Source organism: Diachasma alloeum, unplaced genomic scaffold (assembly GCF_001412515.2).
Source record: "Diachasma alloeum isolate Michigan unplaced genomic scaffold, Dall2.0 Dall_scaffold_00255, whole genome shotgun sequence".
Lineage (NCBI taxonomy): Eukaryota > Metazoa > Arthropoda > Insecta > Hymenoptera > Braconidae > Diachasma > Diachasma alloeum.
In genome coordinates this window covers 711,203-729,915 of record NW_021680400.1, presented here as the reverse complement: position 1 = coordinate 729,915, position 18,713 = coordinate 711,203, and the positions used below count along the sequence as shown (strand labels likewise).

Sequence of the window (18,713 nt, the reverse complement as noted above, 5' to 3'; positions counted from 1 at the left end):
TGAAAGGTACATCTACTGCAATGAAATTCCCCTCTTTTCACCTCAAACTAAATCACTCATATTTCGGTATTACACGATCATTACATTAATTTCCACATGACAATTGTAAGCAGCTCAGACTGGAGATCAAACGAATCACATATCCATAATAGTATTAATAATACGTCAGATACAAAAATAAGTAAAAACTTTTCTTCCTTTTTCAATAGTTCCTAATCAGTTACCTTAGAAATTTACTTTTACTCAAGTAATCCTTCTTTTGTGCAGTTTTATTTCATCGAACATTCTTCAAAAATGAAGTCTCAGTGTCAAAGTATGCCTTCATTCTCCATAAAAACCAAAGTGTGAGCAAATCATTCCCAATTTCGTTTGTTGAAACGACAAAATCTACTCGTCCCTAACGATACAACGCAGTAATTATTATTGGAGCACTTGAAGATTACTCGACAGTGCGGGAGAACCAAGCGAAAACGATCAGCAGATGGACGTTAGATGCTGCTCCTCTCGTCATTGTCAACAACTTCCTCTTTGATGTCTGGACTCTCCTTCTCCTCTTTGATGTCAACGTTGAAGGAAGGGGTCTCGTCGTCCCCAGTCGCCCTGATCTCCTCCTTCTTAACACCTAGTGACCTTTTTCTGGCCTTCGGTGGCTTCTCGCACTCTCTCTCCCTCTCGTACATGAACGTCTTTCTGTTGCGTTTCGTCGGCTTGCAGACCTTCTTGTAGAGCACCTTCATCTCCTTGATCCGACTCGAGGGAATTGTCCAGTCGAGCTCTGAGGAGGACAGGTCTGAGTTTCTCGTAGGATCGATGTCCGTCGTGTATTCGGGTATCTCCAGGCCCAGTTTCTTCATCACGTGCGTTATTATCTCCTCAACATTGCCGTTTATCACGAGATCGGCTTTCTTGTCGTGCTTCGTGGGCTGGAGGTTGCATATCACCAGGCGGCCACCGTATTTTTTCGTGTACAGGGGGAGATTGCCACTGGGAATTATCTGGAGGGTTGTCCCGAGGCATATGCTGAGGTCGGCGACACTCGAGTGGAGGTCGGAGAGGGCTAAGTCGTTGTCGGGGAGGTTGTGCTCCCAGTCGAGGATTGTGTCGTGCATACGACCTCGGCAGGGACGGCCGCCCAGTTGCTCGGACCTGCAGACTGTGTCCAGGCATTTTTTTCCCACGCTTGTGGTGGCGAAGTGACGGATGAATTGTCTGGGGATATTGAGAAAGATTTAGAGGGACGAAATTGGGGAGTTGTTTACGATGGATTAAGGATTATTTGGAATTTTATAAGGTAGGTGGGAAGAATTTTTTTTTTCATTGTTAAGTATCAACCCTGGATGGGGGTAGGAAGAATAGAGACGAATTTCACAAGATGAGGAGTAATTAATTTTAGGTGAAGATTTTTACAAGGGAGAATCGATCATTTGAAATGTATAATCAAAAAGATTTTTATAGTATCACGAAGGGGATTAAAGTCGCCAAGTGCGTGAGACTGAAGTCATCAATGGGTGAGCAATCATCTTGATAATTGATGATAATTCTCATCAACATGAAATTAATTAACAATCTCAAACAATTATCTCAGATAGATCAATCCATTTTCCTTCATGAATCGTAAAATCCTTCGAAATTTCTTCTGTTTTCCTCGAGTTCCTCAGGAGAATTTCGTCATTATTACATCACACATGCGTTCAAATCATCGTGAATACGTCGAGGAGTGCAAGAACCTGAAGATCTTGATGATGAACAGAGCCGTATGGTGTGAGAATTCGAGAGAAAAGAGAGTATTATTTTTATTTCCAACGAAATTCATTGCAAGTTCATGAAAGGACATGGCCCGAGGGCCTCCAGTCAAGCATTAACGTTCAGTACACAGTGCAGAAATGATTATTCACAGGAAGACCATAAATATGAAGTTATAAGTTTTCATAATGTAGCTAGAAAGAATAAAGACGAATTTCACAAGATGAGGAGTAATTAATTTTAGGTGACGATATTTACAAGGGAGAATCGATTATTTGAAATTTATAATCAAAAAGATTTTTATAGTATCACGAAGGGGATTAAAGTCGCCAAGTGCGTGAGACTGAAGTCATCAATGGGTGAGCAATCATCTTGATAATTGATGATAATTCTCATCAACATGAAATTAATTAACAATCTCAAACAATTATCTCAGATAGATCAATCCATTTTCCTTCATGAATCGTAAAATCCTTCGAAATTTCTTCTGTTCTTCTCAATTCCTCAGGAGAATTTCGTTATTATTACATCATACATGCGTTCAAATCATCGTGAATACGTCGAGGAGTGCAAGAACCTGAAGACCTTGATGATGAACAGAGCCGTATGGTGTGAGAATTTGAGAGAAAAGAGAGTATTATTTTTATTTCCAACGAAATTCGTTGCAACTTCATGAAAGGACATGGCCCGCGGGCCTCCAGTCAAGCATTAACGTTCAGTAGACAGTGCAGAAATGATTATTCACAGGAAGACCATAAATAGGAAGTTATAAGCTTTCATAATGTAGGTAGAAAGAATAAAGATGAACTTCACAAGACGAGGAATGATGTGAGAATGGTACAGCATGAGAAAAAAAGATTCAGTGATGGGTGAGGAGGTACAGCGTATTGAGAGTGATTGTCGGAGGTGATCTGAGCCTCCCCAGGAGTCAGAGCTGTACGTCTCAATTCTGATGGTCTTGAGATTTTCAAGAAAGGTGTTAGCAAATCAGAAAGTGGGTAGTGGCTTTTATTCTGGAATGCAGTCTAATAAATGGAAAAACTCAAAGGCGAAATGATCATCCTACCTTCCACATTTATCACACTGCTCAGTAAACATGTTGCCATGCAGCTCAGCGAGGTACTGCCGAGACACTCCAGAGCGAAGATGAAGACCGTCGATATTTTGACTGACGATGAATTTAATTTTTTCTGTAAAAAAAATTAATTGTCACTCTTGATATACCTTGACACATGTAAAACAGGGGAGGGTGGGGCAATATGGACGTCAGAAGCAAAATGGACCGTCAAAAAATCTGCGTAGAAATTTTTTTTTTCAAAATTCAAATTTTTGAAAATTGTTTCATTGTGCAATATGGACACCTGATAAATCCGTATAGAATGGATAAAAATGAACGCTCAAAATTTTTTCAAAAAACTGAATAATCGAATTTTTAAGAATTGCTTGTTGGCAAAATTCACAACCAAAAAATTATTCAAGGGTGGGGTAAAATGGACACCCGAAAAAGTCGGTTCTATTCAACTTTTAATCAAGAAAATCTTCAACAGACATTTTCCAACAGAATCGTGTCAGTATCTTTTGTTAGAGAGAAATTAGAGTTGGAAGAGATATAAACAAATAATCTTCAACTCTATTAAATTTTGGATTGAAGGCTGAAATATAGAATAGCTTTGGATTTCCTGTTTTAGTATTGCAATAACTTTGAAATTATTAATTTTTTTCAATGAACAATTGCACGCTCTACACAACTGACCTTTTGTCCACTTGCGAAATTTGTAAGATGACTACTTTTCTACTTACACCGGAAATCACCAGAAAACAATGGGGGGAGGGTAGGATAAATGAGCAAAGAAAAATTTAGTTTACCACCCCCCACGGCAAAAGTCAAAAATGAGTTTTTATTTCAATTTGAAAATCGCAGTCATGACTAGTGTTTTAGAAATTGAATAACATTGTTGAAGCATAAAAAATTGAGGAAGAAATCCAAGTGTCCATTTTACCCCGTTTTTGCTTTACCTTACAATTCCTACGACGCAGTCTTATGACAATGTGTTCGTTTTTATAAACTTCAACTGAAGTCGGAACAGTAGACTTGATCCAATTCAACTCATTATTTAAATCTGGTGTCCATATTGCCCACCCTCCCCCAATCATTTAGAAGTTGAATCATTCAAGCTATTCTTTCAGACTGCTAGTGACCACATCAGCTGATCAAACAGCTAGGGTATGGAAAACAACGGATTTCCAGCACGAATCCAAGAGATGGGTTTGGGATGCAGCTTTTTCTGTTGATTCTTAATACATTTTTACAGATACAAATGTATTGAATGTATTTCAACTCAAGTCGGAACAGTAGATTTGATCCAATTCAACTCATTATTTAAATTTGGTGTCCATATTGCCCTACCCTCCCCTATCACTTTGTGAATTCATGGACTTACGACTCTCGAGCAGTCGTTTCAGCGACATGTGGGTCTTCGTGGGTATGGCATCATCGAAGGAAATACCCCTCTCTGGCTTTAAGCCTTTCTGCTCCAGGGTCCAGACCCCATTGGGTCCCCTGCAATGTGAAGAAAAAATTGATACAAAATTTGAAGACGAAAGGAATGAAAACTCCAGAAAGATAAATTGAAGAATGAGTGAATGAACACCTGAAGTCGGGAATTCCAGCAGCAGTGCTGATCCCTGCACCTGTGTGCACCACAACATGACGTGCTCCCTGGATCCACTCCGCCAGAAGTCCGCATTTAAGCCTCAGGGTCTCAGAGCTCTCGTATTTCTTAAAGAAAAAAATCCAACAATCAGAATTTTAAAAAAAGAACTTCGATCTCCAATATCTCGAGATCGGCTGAGTGAAATCAAACAAGTCTTCCCTCGTTTTCAAGATATTTTCTTAAGCTTTGAAATGAGATGTGATTCAGCCAAATCGGACTGTTGAGTCCTGAGATATTAAATATGAAATAAAAATCCATTTTTCACTTTCTTGGACTTTGAAATGATTTCAAAATCATTGTTTAATAAATATCTTAAAAACCAGTAGAGATACCAAAATCGTCATGATGACATTTTTTGTAGAGCGAAATGCAATCTACAAAAAAGTTGTTTGAAAAAATTTTCTATCTCTTTTGGATTCGAAGATATTGCCCAAAAACCGATGTTGAAGTGAAATTAATTTGAAATAATCAATCAAAATCAATTTTCTTCAATCTTCGATATCTCTTCACCTAACGATACAATTCAAACAAATCAACTCTCACCTCAAAACAAAACAAAAGATCTCAAAAATGAAAAAAAAATCATGAAACTTCATTCTCCCGATCTCTAGATATGCATCAATGAAGACAATCAACATAACGTAGAAGTTAAAAAAAATGATTGAAAGATGACTTTTTGATAAAAATTCTCAAATTCCGTTGACACATCGAAATTGCCTCGAGATAATTTTTTTTCTTCACTATTTCCCTCCAGGAATTTCCTCTCAAACCCCTCCACCCTCTGAAAGCCAACCTAAAACCCAAAAAATTCTAAAAAAAAAAAATCAAGACTTGATGACAATAACTCACCTCCTCAAGCCCCAAGACGCCTTTGTTTTCATACGGAGACAATCCATCAGCATAACTACAAGACATTCTGCCCAGTGAATCCCAAAAATCGCCTGAAACTCCCAAAAACCTCAGCAGCCCCCAAAACCCTTAATTTCCCCTCCCAAACCGATTCAAAATGCTCAAAACCCCGAAGTAAAAATAAAAACAGTCCAAACAACGTTCAAATAACAGCAACAACCGCCTGACAAGCGATATATCGAGTATTGTCCACGAATTATGAAGAATCGTTGAGTCGAAGTTGATGAGTTAAACCGGCTCTAACATTTTAATTCAGTGATAAAATGTTAAATATTATCGTGGGAGTAACAAACACACTTCAGTCGCTTGATATTGTTCATCTGGGGGAGCTTTTTCGAGTGCTTTTGGTTGAGAATCACCCCAAAAGCCCCGAAATTGTTGGTTTCGTGGGGTTGGCGGCAGTTGCATACTCACGCACATTTTTCACCGGCTATTGGTGGATTTTCGACTACTCGGATTGGTCCTCAGAGGCGGTGACGTCATATTACGGTCAGTGGGCCATTATTGCACGGCTGTTGCTGTGGTGGGAATGTTCGAGATATCGAAGTGGATATCGATATATTTTATCGATAGAAATCGTCGCCTGAGCGATCGATCGTCTGACATATCGCGTTAAAAATATCGATACTGAGAATATTGATATAAAAATTTGGTTTACTCGTAAAATTGAAAAAAAAAGCATTTAAAAATTTCACAAAAATTATTTGAGAAAAAAAAAATTAAAAATGAAATTTTATTAAATATCGATATATCGAAGGCGTAATATCGATTCCTCCACTGTACAAAAAAATGGATGAAATTATATCGAGCAATAGTTCACAAAATGATTCGAGAAAAAATGTTTCAAAAATGAAATTTTATTAAATATCGATATATCGCAGACGTCATATCAATTCCTCCGCTGTATAAAAAAATAGTATATTTCGTAACGAGTGCAAAAAAGTGTTTTTTGGCGAGTGGGAGGTTTATATCACGAGCCGAAGGCGAGAAAAAACATTTTTTCACGAGTTACGAACAATATTTTTCATCACAATGTGGCGGAAATTGGACTTTTAGGCACGCGGAGCGTGCCGAAAAGTTCACTTTTCGTCACAGCGTGATGAAAAATTATTTTCGTCACAAGGCCCGGTAAACCGCGATTTTAACCTCGCTTCGCTCGGTTAGATCGCGGTTTACGGGCCTTCTGACGAAAAATTGCATTCATCACAAGGTCCACAAAGTATTTTGAATCGCCTTCGGCTCGGCCAATAAAGCCACATTCGTCAGAAAATACTTTGTGGACCTTGTGATGAAAATAACTATTATGAAATTGAAAAAAAATTGCATTTAAAAATTGCACAAAATGATTCTTGAAAAAAAATTTCAAAAATGAAATTTTGTTTAATATCGATCGATTGAAGACGCAAAATCAATTCAACCGCAATTTAAAAAATCGATAAAATTATATCGAGCAATAAATATTGAAATAAAGATCGATATTCCGAATAATCGATATCATAGGATCAAAGATTTCTATGCGCTGGTTATTTTACTCGCGGTTATGAATATTCATTTTTTTTGGGCTCCTTGCGGTTTGTTTATCAATTTATGAAGGTTACTCGACCGATTGGGAAGTCCTGGGGGAACATAACCTGTGGAGTGTGGAGAAGGTGTGGAGTTCCAAGGCTCTCGATGGGTCTGAGAATTCTAAATAGTCGTGGCTTTTATTGAAACGTTTTTGGAGATTTAGGACTAGTTTTCGGAGATTTTGAGTTTGACATGGCGAACACTGGGGTCTTACCTTTTGTCAGGGGGGTGGACTTCAGCTGCAATGATTTTGGAGTGAGGAGAAATTATTTCATGTGACGAATGTCAAAATTTTTTTTTATTCCGGAGAAATTGGGATTCACAGAGGGTTTTTTTTTGTTTCAGGAGAATAAATTTCCACCGTCCGTACGGTTGATGACAGGAATACAATGGTTGAAGTTAAATAGAACGAATTTGTCGGAGATACCAGAGGAGATGGGAAAACTTTTGAAATTGGTGAGTCAATAGTAGGAAAAGGCAGGAAAAACCAAGGGAGAAATTGCGTTTGTCTTCAAATAATATTGCGATTTTTCGTAATAAATTAACAATATGCTTCCGAATGGTCGTTTCGCATGTCATTTTCTTTTATCGTATATCATTTGTCGTTTTATACTATTCAGTTCAATTGAACTATATTTCATCTTTAATCAATTGTATTACATCTCTTGTGAAAATTCTTGCACAAATCAAATGAAAGAATCATGCTATCTACATTACCTTGAAACTTCGATAAAATGGTATTAGAAAAACTTTTTTCATGCATTAAATTAATTTGCAGCATGATATCCAAAGATATCTTCGGAATTCCCATTTTCAAAAAATACGAAATTTTTTAGAATTATTCTATAAATCAATCAAAACAACGATTATTATTATCGTCTTCATCCTCAAACTCGCTCAAAGGGCCATAGAAGCAATTTTTTAACCCACCATTCAATGAATTCAGAACATTTTTTTGAGTTATCGTATGGGGCAACCGATTTTTCAAAAAAATCAAGAATTCTAAAAATTAATTTATGAATTAAATTTTAATGAATTTTTAATTTTACTTAATACCTAAATTTGGAAAAAAAAATTGTTAAGCGCATTTTCGGTCTCATAATGGCTCGATAAACCCCAAAAAACCCAAAGCTTGAGCAAAATACCCGAAATTTTTCACACGTGCCTTTGAAAAAAATTTCAGGAGCACTTATCCCTGGTGAAAAACAACCTGGAGCGTCTCTACGGTGAGTTAACCGAGCTGAACTGCCTGCGCACCCTAAACATCCGCCACAACAACGTGAAGACCTCAGGCATCCCAGCGGAGCTGTTCCACCTGGAGGAGTTGACGACCCTAGACCTCTCCCACAACAATTTAAAAGAGATCCCAGAGGGCCTAGAGCGAGCCCGTTCCCTCCTGAACCTGAACCTGAGTCACAATCACATCGAGACAATCCCCAACACCCTCTTCATCCACCTGACAGACCTCCTCTTCCTGGACATAAGTAACAACCAACTGGAGACCCTTCCCCCCCAGACGAGAAGACTAGCAAATCTCCAGACCCTGAACCTGAATCACAATCCTCTGGGTCATTTTCAGCTGCGTCAGCTTCCCTCCTTGATGAACCTGACAACCCTCTCAATGAGGGACACCCAGCGCACCCTCAACAACATCCCCTCGTCCCTAGAGAGTCTGACGAATCTTCAGGAGCTTGATTTATCCGAAAACTCACTCCCAAGAGTTCCCGATGCTCTCTACTCCCTTCCCAATCTGAGAAGGTTGAACCTCTCCGACAACGATATCACAGAGATATCAACAGCCCTGGAGCTGTGGCAGAAGCTGGAGACCCTAAACCTCTGCAGGAACCGGCTGACCTCCCTGCCCCCCTCCATCTGCAAAATCCTCACCCTGAGGAGACTCTACGTCAACGACAATCAGCTTGACTTCGAGGGAATTCCCTCAGGAATAGGAAAATTATCGTCACTGGAAATATTCTCAGCTGCCAAGAACCACCTGGAGATGATACCCGAGGGTCTCTGCAGGTGTGGATCCCTGAAGAAGTTGATTCTCTCGTCAAATCGACTGATAACTGTTCCTGATGCCATTCACTTATTGACTGATCTTGAACAGTTGGACCTGAGGGACAATCCGAACCTGGTGATGCCACCGAAACCGACGGAAGTGCAACGAGGCTCTGGCATTGAATTCTATAACATTGATTTTTCACTTCAGCATCAGTTGAGACTGGCTGGGGCTAATGTTCCAGCTCCAGCGCAGACTGTTAACAGTTCGAAGGATCCGATTGCCAGGAAGCTGAGGCTGAGGAGGAGGAGGGATCAGGAGGAGGCCGATCAGGATCAGGCGAAGATCTTGAGGGGGATGAAGGACATTGCAGGTGAGATTGAGGAATTTTTTAGTGGCAAGTTGTGGTTAATGATAATTCATCATTTTTGTAATTATTAACGGTTGTTAACTATTACTATATTATAATTATTGATCACCATTAATAATGGTAAGACAATGTCAATAATGGTTGACTATTGTTCATAATTGTCAACTGTGGCTGATATTAAATGTGATTAACGTTGATTAACTATTGTTATAGTTGTTAATGGTTGTTAACGAGTATTAAAAATGGTTAATAATCATTAACAAGGATTAACACTCGTTACGGGGAGGTAGGGCAACGTGGAAGATTTGTCATCGACAATATCCTAATATCTCTGCTTATAAACGAAGATATCAAGAATTTACGTGGATCGCAGATTCATTTTGCCCCACTCTTCCCCAATAATTGTTAACAATGATTAAACATGGTTAATAAACGTTAATAATAGTTAATAATGGTTAATTATGGCCAACCACTGTTAATGATTATCCGTAATAGTCCTTTAATTATTGTCATCAACTTATAACAGTTGTTAATAGCCGTTAACAATGGTTAATCACGATTAATCCTGGTTAATCAATGTTAATGACCGTTAATATCGTTAATAATTGTTAACATTGATTAAACATGGTTAAAAATCATCAAACGTTGTTATTAATTCCCTCTCAAAAATGAAAATAAAAATAATCAAGCAAGAAATAATAATGAAGCATTAATTCCTGCACCATCCCAGGTGAAAAAAACAAAGACAAGGATGAAGACGATATAAAAACCGAGTCCCTGAAACCCAAACGATGGGACGAGAGCCTCGAAAAGCCGCCGTTGGACTACTCCGAGATCTTCGACGAGGACGCAGGGCAAGTGCCAGGTCTCTCAGTCTGGGAGATTGAGAATTTCCTGCCGAATCAAATCGAGGAAGTCGCCCACGGCAAGTTCTACGAAGGCGACTGCTACATCATCCTGAAGACGAGTCTCGACGAGGCGGGCTCCCTCCTCTGGGCGATTTACTTCTGGATCGGAGAGAAGGCGACCCTGGACAAGCGCGCCTGCGCTGCCATTCACGCTGTCAACCTGAGGAACTTCCTCGGCGCCCAGTGCAGGACCATCAGGGAGGAGCAAGGGGACGAGAGCGACGAGTTCCTCATGCTCTTCGACTCCGACATCACGTACATCGAGGGCGGCAGGACTTCCTCAGGATTTTACACCGTTGAAGACACACCGGCGATAGCGAGGCTGTACCGGGTGCATGCAGCTGGGGCTTCCATCCACCTTGAACCCGTGGTCTTCTCCCCAGGAAGTCTCGACCCAGGCTTTGTTTTTGTTCTCGACGTGGGGACGAGGATCTTCATGTGGTACGGTAAAAATGCGAAAAACACATTGAAATCGAAATCCCGTCTTCTGGCGGAGAAGATCAATAAGAATGAGAGGAAGAACAAGGCGGAGATCATCATGGAGACGATGGGAACTGAGTCGGACGAGTTCTGGGAGGCACTCGGGGGAGATCCACCAGAGGCCATCGAGGAGCATGTGGACAAGGACTTTGTCCCTGTCACCCCGAGGCTGTATCAAGTTAGGTTGGGCATGGGCTACCTGGAGCTTCCTCAGGTCGAAGTTCCTCACGGAAAACTGTCGAATAGCCTGTTGAATAATAGAAACGTCTACATACTGGACTGCTACCTAGACGTCTTTGTCTGGTTTGGAAAGAAGTCGACGAGACTTGTTAGGGCGGCAGCTGTGAAATTGTCCCAGGAACTCTTCAACATGATTGATCGACCCGATTTTGCCATGGTGACTCGCCTTCAGGAAGGAACGGAGTCCCAGATATTTAAGTCTAAATTCACGGGGTGGGATGAGGTCATTGCTGTGGACTTCACGAGAACTGCTGAGTCTGTCGCTAAAACTGGGGCTGATCTGACCAAGTGGGCAAAGCAACAAGACACCAAAGCTGATCTTGCTGCGCTGTTCATGCCGAGGCAGCCCCAGATGTCTAATACTGAGGCGCAGCAGCTGATGAACGAGTGGAGTGATGACCTTGAAGTCATGGAGGCGTTCGTTTTGGAGAAGAGGAAGTTCGTGAGACTTCCGGAGGAGGAGCTGGGCCATTTCTATAGCGAGGATTGTTATGTGTTCCTTTGCAGGTGAGTTATGATGCCTATGGGATTGCCAGTGATGTTTAATGGGTATTAATTGCGGTTAACACTCGTTAATAGGGGTTAATATTCGTTAATGGTGATTAACGATTATTAATCGTGGTTAGGAGTCAAAAGTTAATAATAGTTGTTAATAATCGTCAACAAAACAAAGGTTAGAGGTTGTTAATAATTGTTAATCGGGGTTAAACATGATTAATGGTGGTTAACAGTTGTTAATGATATTTCAAAATATGGTTTGAAAAAAAAACATGTTAAAGGGTTTTTTATCATGTTTTTTTTATGCCTTTGGGATTGTCAGTGGTGGTTAATGGGTATTAATTGTGGTTAACACTCGTAAATAGGGGTTAATATTTAGTAATGGTGATTAACGATTATTAATCGTGGTTAGGAGTCAAAAGTTAATAATAGTTGTTAATAATCGTCAACAAAACAAAGGTTAGAGTTTGTTAATAATTGTTAATCGGGGTTAAACATGATTAATGGTGGTTAACAGTTGTTAATGATATTTCAAAATATGGTTTGAAAAAAAAATATGTTAAAGGGTTTTTTATCATGTTTTTTTTATGCCTTTGGGATTGTCAGTGGTGGTTAATGGGTATTAACTGTGGTTAACACTCGTAAATAGGGGTTAATATTTGGTAATGGTGATTAACGATTGTTAATCCAGGTTCGGCGGCGAAAGTTGATAATAGTGGTTAATAATCGTCAACAAGGGTTAACGGTCGTTAGTAATTATCAAGGGGGGTTAAACATGATTAATGTTGATTAACAGTTGTTAATGATATTTCAAAATATGGTTTGAAAAAAAACGTGTTAAAGGCTTTTTCACGGTTTTCTTCGGGATAGTTAAATAAGTGTTAATGATGATTAATAATGGTTAGCAGGGGTTCAAAATGATTAATGTTGGTTAATCATTGGTAATGTTTGAAAGTCGTAGATAGTGGTTTCTAGTGGTTACTGTTGATAGCCGTTAACAATTATTGAACAATGTTTATGATGGTTCATCAGTGTTAATGATGATTAACAACCGTTAATAATCGTTAACAATGCAGACACATGGTTAATGTTGATTAACGATTGTTGGTGATATTTGAAAGTCGTAAATAATTGTTTAAAACTGTTAATAATGGTTGACAACGGCTAATAATCATTTACAATGGTTAAACGTGGTTAATTTTGGTTAACGATTGTTGATGATATTTGAGAAAATTTAATAGTGGATACTCAAAAAAAAAATTTAATAGTGATTAATAATCGTTAACGAGCGTTAACACTCCTTAATAATGGTTGAACATTATTAATGACGATTAAAAATGGTTAATGATTATTAACAACAGCATCGCCACAGCGAGAATATCTCAAGTATCAAAATTGAATTCATGTAATATATAGTAAATCACTATTAATAACGGCTTATAACCATTGACAATATTTTTATCCTCCTCGTCCCAGGTACTGGATACCTCTCGACATGGAAAACGAAGACGGAGAGGAGCAGCAATACGAAGACGACTTTCAGTGCATCGTATACTTCTGGCAGGGCCGGGACGCCGGTAACATGGGCTGGTTGACCTTCACCTTCTCCATGCAAAAAAAATTCAAGACCCTCTTCGGTGAGAAACTCGAGGTGGTCAGGACCCACCAGCAGCAGGAGAACCTCAAGTTTATGGCGCACTTCAAGCGGAAATTCATCATTCATCATGGAAAGCGAAAAGGAAAGGCTCCAGGATCGACGCCTGTCGAGTTCTTTCACCTCAGGAGTAATGGCAGTGCTCTCTGCACTAGGTTAATCCAGATCCAGCCCGATGCTAGCCTTCTCAACTCATCCTTCTGCTATATCCTCAATGTTCCTTTTAACAACGACGAAGAAACGGGAATTGTTTATGTCTGGCTGGGCTCCAAGTCTGATCCCGAGGAGCAGAGGCTCATTCAGGACATCGCCGAGGAGATGTTCAACACTCCCTGGATCAGCCTCCAGGTGCTCAATGAGGGCGAGGAGCCCGACAACTTCTTCTGGGTGGGGCTGGGGGGAAAGAAGAACTACGAGACTGACGCTGATTTCATGAAGTACACGAGACTCTTCAGGTGCTCCAACGAAAAAGGATATTTCGTCATCAGTGAAAAGTGCACTGACTTCTGTCAGGATGACCTCGCTGATGATGACATCATGATCCTCGATAATGGGGAGCAGGTGTTCTTGTGGCTTGGAACGAGGTGTTCTGAAGTTGAGATCAAGCTTGCGTACAAGTCTGCTCAGGTTTATATTCAACATCTCAGGGTCAAGCAGCCTGAGAACCCCAGGAAACTTTTTCTCACTGCTAAGGGGAAGGAGAGCAGGAGGTTTACCAAGTGTTTTCATGGTTGGGGCATGCATAAGAAACCACCAGAGTGAGGGGGAATTGTCTTCCAGGGATTTTTTATGGGGGGGGGGGCGAGGGGGGTTTGGGATTATGAACTGTTGAGGGTTTTTTGGATAGGGAATTTTGTTGAGGGGAAGTGGTGAAACGTAATGAGGGAATTTTTAGATTTTTTTTTTTTGAAACGTATGATTTGGGGGGAGATTTTTTTGTGAAGAATTTTGTCAGCTTTTGAAAGGGTCTTCTGGGATTTTTTGAGAAGGTTGATCGTTATCAAGAGAAAAACTGCTGAAATAAGGAGACAACTTCGTGTGATGAATTCTCAGGCAAAGGGGGATGCAAAACTCTGGGGGATAGCTTGAGAAATTTGTTCTTTTTTGGGAACTGGATGAGACGAGTTGGAGGGGAGCTGAAGAAGATGAATAATTTTAATAAATGTTCAAAGATGCGAGGTGGGTGGTAGCTGTGGGCGCCGCCATCTTGCTTGGATATCCCCTCCCTCTGCCGGAAGGGGTTTCTAAGATGGCGGCGCCTTCACCTCGTATTTCCAACCATTTCTCAGAATTATTTATCATTTTTACTTCGTGTTAATTACGCAATCATTCTGGTAATGAAGGGGAAATTAATTTCAATAAAAATCTGTCAACTTCTTCCCCTCAAATCGCTCATTTAATAGTCAACAAGATGGGCAAAAAATCGAATTTGTCTTCTACGTTTCGCCACTTCCCCTGATTACCATTGAATTCTTCCATTTTCTCCACTTAATTTAACAATTATGAATCATAACTAATTAAATTAATACGAACAAATGACGATGCACAAGTTCAAGAGCATAAAGTCAAAATTAACAAGCAATAACTATTTATTTACATATCTCTGATTATTATTTATTTATCATTTTTAATAGAAGAATCGTACATATGTAAAATAATAAAAAATAATTGTTTAATAAATAAATACGAAATTTAACTAGAATGCACCGAGTAGACTTTTTACATTTTATTACAAAAAATGAAAAAGCGGAAAAAATGCGAAATCAGTAATTTCAATAAAACAAGTTTATTAGTCAATCCCTCCTTACATTTACACATTCCGAAGCATAAGAAAAGCTATCACACGAGTATCAACAATTATCGAAAGTTAAACTACCAACTTAACCGCAAAAAATTCAATATGTACATTAAAAAATCACAAATAGAAAAATAATTACAATAAATAGGGGAGAGTGGGATGGACCTTTCTCAATCTTCAATATCTCCTGACCAGATAGTACCATTTGGATGTATCACATCTCATTTTAAAGCTTGAAAAAAAAAACCTTGAAAACGAGAAAAACAAGTCGAAAAATTTCACTCTGCCATTCTCGAGCTATTGACGATTGAAGATGACTCGGTTTACTCTACTCTCCCATAAATGTTCAAAATGCAATTGAACATCAATAATGACTTCTGTTTTATCAATATATCAATGAGGAAATTGTCAGGTAAAGCAGTCTGTCGCTGAAGAGCATCTCCAAGTCCTTCACAACACTCCAAATTTTCTTCAAAAATAAATCAATTCATCAGTCAATAGATTATTATAGAATAAAACTCTAGATTTTCAATAATTTACTAGTTTAAAATCTATCTCAAGTCCGACAAGATTAGTCGTCATCATCGTCGTCACTGGGCACGAATAAATCATTCTCCTCGAGGAAGTTGGCAATGTTCTTGCTGAGAGTTGCTCCAATCATGACACCAACAACAACTCCCACGACTACCCTGAATAGTCCGAAGGGCTCTCGTTTGGGCTCTGGCAGAACAGCTCCTGACCGAGTTGTGATGGCTGTTCTCCTCGCCATCACTGCGTTCAATTCGTGAAGGGTGGTTTTCGCTCGTAGGAGGGAGATTATTCGGCTTGTGATGGCCATTTTAGAATTGTTAGTGCTCTGGAATTTAAGGAGACGATTTTTTCATTTTTTAAGACGCTTCGGATGGTAAAAGATGCTCCTGAAATGCGGAGAAAATTTTCATAGGTGAATTCTCAGCCGAAAAGGGATGCCAAAATCTGAAAGATGGCTCGAAAACTTTGTTCATTTTCTAGGAAATAGATGGAACGAATTGAAGGTGATCCGAAAGGGGCAAATAGTTCTAAGAAATGTTCAAAGATGCGAGGTGGTTGACAGGTGCGGCTGCCAGCTTGCTGAGATACCCCTTCCCTCTGCCGCAAGAGGCTTTTAAGATGGCGGAGTCTCACCTCATATTTTTAAACATTTCTTAGAGTTAGTTATTCTTTTCAGATCACCCTCAACGCACTTTATACAGTTTCTAGAAAATGAACAAATTTTTTAGGCCATCTTTCAGATTTTTCCGTCTCCGTTTGGCCGAGAATTCATGGCGCAAAGTTTTCCCCATATCTCAGCAGTTTTTTTTCACTCCCGAGGACTCACACATACGTAATTATCTTCATAATAACTCATTCCACGAAAAAATATCTTCTTTCAGCAAAAAAATTACTTTTGCCAAGAAAGAATTTTCTTGGGAAAAGAATTAATTTTTTTAGTAACGTATTTCTCGAGGTCAAGCACTCCCAGATAGTTCACGTCCATCTCCAAATATTACAACTCAGTAGCAAAGTGGTAAAACAGTGCAAGTCAATTTTGACTATTGACCAGTTTTTAATAAATATCTCAGAATCTAAGGAAGATAGAAAAACTTTTGTTATAACCTTTTTTGTAGAGCCGATTGAGAACTACAACAAATGCAATTACGAAAATTTCGCTATCTCCCTTAGATTCGGAAATATTCCTCAAAAATTCATCTGGGAAATGAGTCGACTTAAATCATTTCACCCCTTCGATACTGAATTATGTTGAATTATGAGATGATTAGGGTACATAAGACCTTGAATGAACACCCTTTGTTAATTTTCAAGTTTTTCAAGATTTTCAAAATTTTCTTACGTAAAATAATTAGGAATAATTCAAAATTTTAATTATCACATCATTGTAATATGCAATATTTGAAGATGAACCATCTGGGAATGACTGGCGTGGAGAAATACGCTCCTAAAAAAATAAATTCTTCTCCCGAGAAAATGATTCCTAGCAAAAGCAATTTTTTTTCTCAGTGTTCAGGCCTTTTCTGAAGCTTACAAAATTCTCTACAAAAAATGTCTTTTTGTAAGGGTTAAAAATACCGATGGGACGATTTAATCCACTGACACAATGGAGTTGACTAAATAAATACAATTCATTACAGTCACGTTAAGAGGACACTCGGTGTGATCCGATCGAGAGTTCGAACCGTACTGTATCTTAACGACTGCTAACGACATTCAGAGATGGGCGTGAGAAAGGGAATTCATCTCTGTCGAGACCTACTGCCCACGTGCCACTATCCACGTACCGTAGATGTAGCCAAGGTGAGTAGACCAGTGACCTTGAATGTAGCTGGCCATTATATTTTGATATTGTCACAAAATAAAGTGATTGGCCATTCCCCCAGTGATTGAGAATTGATTGGAACTGAATGTATAGTCACTTGTATGATTAATTTGTTTTCCTTAGTTTGTTTTCTGTCCAATGTCAGACCTGTCGAGCCGCTTATAGTCTGACAAAAATTTCGTTTCCCTTTGGAACAAATAGTTCTGTTGTTGTCATTGCAAAATCAACAATTTGACAATAGAAATCATAGAAACCACAGAAAAGAAGTTTTCTAGGACTATATAGATGTTTAGCTTCTGTCATAAGAATAACCGCCCCATTTTATCTGGATTTTGCCATCAGTTTATTTTAATACTTCAAGATTATTACAATTCTTCCAATTGAACAAATTTCCTGCCGAAAGTTATCGATATTTTTACAGATCAAAGCACATTAATCTGCAGGAGACGATGATAAGGATCAATGTGCTGTGGATGCCAAAAACATTAATAACTTTGAGCAGGAAATTTGTTTGAAAATTTCGAGAAAACGATGGCCTTCTGTTACCCCTTAAGAGGAGACTACTATGAGTTTTAAAGGTTGCGGGCTTTTGGAATGAAATTTCTCATACATTGAAGATCGATTATATAGTCTAAAAAGGAATAATTAGTGCAATAAAACTAATTATTTATTGTCCGTTTACCCCGCAAACGGTTAAAATGTGGAAAATAGTCCAGGGCCTCCAATTTTTGAGCTACAAATTTTTTTTTCTGCAAAATTTTTAAAAAAATATGTGTAATAAACAATTATGAATTAGTTTTTTGAAATTCAACTCCTCCACAGCTAATTTCGTTATTATTGTAGTAAAAAATTGCACCGTTCATGTTAAATAGCTTGAAAAATATTTTTGAAAGAATCGAGAATATACTTTTCATATTTTAAAGATAATTTTTCTGCCTATTTTACATGATTAGTGCAAATTTTTATATTAAACTAAACGGAATTAGCTGTGTAGGAGTCGAATTTCAAAAAACTAATTCGTAATTGTTATTGTACACATTTTTTGAAAAATTTTGAAAAGAAAAAAACCGCTGTACCTCAAAAATTGGAGGCCCTGGACCGTTTTTAATATTTTAAACGTCTTCCAACTATTCGTAGGAAGACATTGAAATGTGACTAGCACTAAATGATTAAATAGTGTGGCGAATATATTTTTTGGGACTCTGTGGTCAGGTATCTTTCTTATGCTCCAGAAATTGGTCAGTTAAAACTGGCGATTACCTTCCCTCCTCAATTCCCTGATCAACCCTCTCAACCCTCTCGAGACCCTCCCACCCCCAACACGAAAAAAATTCCCTGAAACCCAGAATTTCTCGCGTCTTCCTCAAATTACTCATCAAAACTCTCTAAAAATACTCTTCCCTTCTACGTTATCCAACACCTCGTTTCCTCTCCCCCCAAAAAAAATTAAACCCGCATCAATAATCCCCCCCCCCCCC

The 18,713-nt window shown here is 38.8% G+C and overlaps 2 protein-coding genes across 2 annotated transcripts; one reads left to right on the top strand and one right to left on the bottom strand.

Annotated features, from left to right (window-relative positions):
* Positions 1-20: 20 nt before the first annotated feature.
* Positions 21-5,751, bottom strand: LOC107037482 (NAD-dependent protein deacetylase Sirt6). The gene is made up of 5 exons (XM_015256042.2): positions 5,307-5,751; positions 4,395-4,522; positions 4,185-4,303; positions 2,810-2,933; positions 21-1,209 (listed from the first exon to the last, which is right to left on the bottom strand). The coding sequence occupies exons 1-5, from the start codon at positions 5,370-5,372 to the stop codon at positions 489-491; spliced, it is 1,158 nt and encodes a 385-aa protein (XP_015111528.1). The 5' UTR covers positions 5,373-5,751; the 3' UTR covers positions 21-488.
* Positions 5,752-6,903: 1,152 nt separating this feature from the next.
* On the top strand, positions 6,904-13,858 carry LOC107037519 (protein flightless-1). The gene is made up of 5 exons (XM_015256100.1): positions 6,904-7,187; positions 7,278-7,388; positions 8,116-9,307; positions 10,035-11,439; positions 12,907-13,858. The coding sequence occupies exons 1-5, from the start codon at positions 7,125-7,127 to the stop codon at positions 13,844-13,846; spliced, it is 3,711 nt and encodes a 1,236-aa protein (XP_015111586.1). The 5' UTR covers positions 6,904-7,124; the 3' UTR covers positions 13,847-13,858.
* The last annotated feature ends 4,855 nt before the right edge of the window (positions 13,859-18,713 follow it).